This window comes from Galeopterus variegatus, unplaced genomic scaffold, assembly GCF_000696425.1.
Source record: "Galeopterus variegatus unplaced genomic scaffold, G_variegatus-3.0.2 Scaffold5000, whole genome shotgun sequence".
In the NCBI taxonomy this organism is placed as follows: Eukaryota; Metazoa; Chordata; class Mammalia; order Dermoptera; family Cynocephalidae; genus Galeopterus; species Galeopterus variegatus.
The window spans coordinates 32,084-35,179 of NW_007731111.1; the positions used below are offsets into that span (position 1 = coordinate 32,084).

A 3,096-nucleotide genomic window follows, 5' to 3' on the forward strand; every position below is an offset into this window, starting at 1 on the left:
GCTGTGCAGATCTCTGGCATGGGTCCTGTGGCTGCATCTGGCTCTGAGGCATGCGGGCGCTGTGGGACCTTCCACAGCAGGTCTGCGCAGATATCTGGCGCAGGTCCTGTGACTGTATCTGGCTCTGAGGCATGCAGGTGCTGTGGGACCTTCCATGGCAGGTCTGCGCAGATATCTGGCGCGGGTTCTGTGGCTGCTCCTGGGGCAGAGGCACATGGGGACAGCAGGACCATCCATGGCAGGGTTGCGTGAACCTCTGGCACAGAGGCACACGGGGGCTGTGGGACCGTCCACAGCAGGGTTGCATGGACTTTTGGCATGGGTCGTGCAGCTGCCTCAGGCATGGAGGCATGTGGGGGCTGTGGGATTGTCCACAGCAGGACTGTGCGGATCTCTGGGATGGGTCATATGGCTGCATCTGGCGCATAGGCACGTGGGGATTGCAGGAGCATCCTTGGCAGGGTTGTGCGAATCTCTGGTATGGAGGCATGTGGGGGCTGGAGGACCGTCCACAGCAGGGTTGTGCTGATCTATGGCGTGGGTCCTGTGGCTGCCTCAGGCACGGAGGCACGTGGGTGCTGTGGGGCTGTCCACAGCAGGGTTGCGCAGATCTCTGGCGCGTCCTGTGGCTGCATCTGGGGCGGTGGCCCATGGGGGCTGTGGGGCCGTCCATAGCCAGTCTGCGCACATCTCTGGTATGAGTCCTGCAGCTGAGTCTGTGGAGGAGGAATGTGGGGGCTGCAGGGTCGTTCGCGGCAGGACTGTATGGACCTCTTGTGCGGGTCCGGGTATGGCGGCTGTGTCTGTTGTGGAGGCATGCGTCAGCTGGGGGACTGTCCACGGCAGGGCTGCGCAGATCTCTGGTGCGGTTTCTGCAGCTGCGTCTGGTGTTTAGGCACGTGGGTGCCGTGGGGCTGTTTATGGCAGGTCTGTGGGGACATTGGGTACGTGTCCTGGAGCTTCGTCTGGTGCTGAGGCACGAGGGGGCTGTGGGACCATTTACGGCAGGGCTGCATGAACTCTGGCACGGGTTCTGCAGTTGCTTCTGGGGCAGAGGCACATGGGAGACTGCACGATCGTCCGCAGCAGGGCTGCGGGGATCTCTGGCATGGGTCCTGTCGCTGCATCTGGCGCAGAGTCACGTGAGGGCTGTGGGACCGTCTATGGCAGGGCTGCATGGGCCTCTGGCGTGGGTCCTGCAGCTGTATCTGGCACTGAGGCATGCTAGGGCTGCAGGACCATCCATGGCAGGGCTGAATGTACCTCTGGCACGAGTCCTGTGGTTGCGTCTGGCATTGAGTCACGTGGGGGCTGCGGAACTGTCCGGGGCAGGACTGCACGGATTACTGGGGCCCATCCTGTGGCTGCCTCAGGGGTGTAGGCCCGTGGGGGCTGCAGGGCCATTTATTGCAGGGCTGCGGTGACCTCAGGCTCATGTCCTGCGGCTGCATCTGGTGCTGAGGCATGTGGGGGCTGTGGTGCCGTTTATAGCAGTGTTGCAGGAACCTTGGGTGTGGGTCCCCTGGCTTCGTCTGACACTGAGGCACGTGGGGTCTACGGGGCCATCTTCGGGAGGGTTGCACGGACCTCTGGCCTGTGTCCTGCAGCTGCCTCACGCATGGAGACACATGGATGCTCAGGACCATCCACAGCAGGGTTGCGCAAATCTCTGGCACGAGTCCTGTGGCTGAATCTGGGGCGGTGCCCTGTGGGGGCTGCAGGGCCATCCACAGCAGGGCTATGCAGATCTCTGATGGGAGTCCTGCAGCCACGTCTGTGTAGGAGGTATGTGGGGGCTGCGGGGTCGTTCTTGGCAGGGCTGTGTAGACCTCTTGTGTGGGTCTGGGTCTGGTGGCTGCGTCTGGTGCGGAGGCAGGTGGAGGCTGCAGGGCCATTTACAGCAGGCTGCGGGGACCTCAGGTGTAGGTCCTGCAGCTGCATCTGGTGGTGAGGCACATCGGGGCTGTGGGGCCGTTTATAGCAGCACCGCAGGTACCTTCCGCATGGGCCCTCTGGCTGTGTCTGGCGCTGAAGCACATGGGGGCTGTGGGGCCCTCTGGTCTGTGTGCTGTGGCTGCCTCACACATGGAGACACATAGGTGCTGTGGGACCATCCATAGCAGGGATGTGCAGATCTCTGGTGTGAGTCCTGTGGCTGCATCTGGGGTGGTGGCCTGTGGGGGCTGCGGGGCCATCCACAGCAGGGCTGTGCGGATCTCTGGCACAAGACCTGCAGCTGCGTCTGTGTAGGAGGCACGTGGGGACTGAGGGGTCGTTCTCGGCAGGGTCGTGTGGACCTCATGTGTGGGTCTGGCAGCAGCATCTGTGGCGGAGGCACGTGTGGGCTCCGGGGCCATTTATGGCAGGGCTTCACGGATCTCTGGCATGGGTCCTGTGGCTACATCAGGTCTGGAGCTACGTGGGGTCTGTGGGGCAGCCTGCAAAAGTGTTTAATGAAACTCTGGTGAAGGTGTTTCTCTTGCTGCTTCCAGAGCTCAGGGCTGATGAGGTTCCCTGAGAAGAGAGAGACTGACTCTTGGTCCTGGAAGGCCCCACTGTTGGGGGTGAGTTGGCTAAAGGCTTCCTGGTGTTTCTTGATGACACAGAGTAAGTCCCTAGTACTTTCTTGTTTCTTCTTCAAAAGGTGACATCCAACGTGTTGGATGGGAGTTGGGATAAGAAGTTGGGCCTTCTGTTGGTTTGTAGGGTGAGGTGCTCCCCGGGCCATGATCTGTGGTGAGTAGCATGGTGGGATGGGGAGACAGGATGAGGTGTGGGGCTGGCTCTGGATCTGAGCCAGAGGTGAGGCTCGAGTCAGATATTGGAGTTGGACCACATGGAGGGACCAGACCTGGGACTGAAAAAGTTGTGGAGATACTTGAGTCTGAACTTGTACCAGAAAGTAATTGGAGGCTTCATGGAATAAAACAGAGAGAAACTCTAGCGGGGGACCAAAGACCATGATTGTAGCCACCAGAGACTCACGGTACAGAAAGAAGAGGCCCCAGAAGAGCTGGCTGCATTTCTGCTGTAAATGGGCCTCTAAGACCTTGGTGTACGGAGAGGGAGAGCTGCTGGGGACCTGGAGAACTTTGA

At 60.6% G+C, this 3,096-nt stretch overlaps 1 protein-coding gene across 1 annotated transcript; it reads right to left on the bottom strand.

The window, feature by feature from the left end:
* Positions 1-821: 821 nt before the first annotated feature.
* LOC103604148 (cornifin-A-like) lies at positions 822-1,223 on the bottom strand. Its single transcript, XM_008588735.1, has one exon. The coding sequence runs from the start codon at positions 1,221-1,223 to the stop codon at positions 822-824; it is 402 nt and encodes a 133-aa protein (XP_008586957.1).
* Between the last annotated feature and the right edge of the window lie 1,873 nt (positions 1,224-3,096).

Bases quoted from the DNA above. Each gene is read 5' to 3' on its own strand.
- LOC103604148 (XM_008588735.1), bottom strand. From the start codon at position 1,223: ATGCCTCAGTGCCAGATACAGCTGCAGGACCCACGCCAGAGGCCCATG.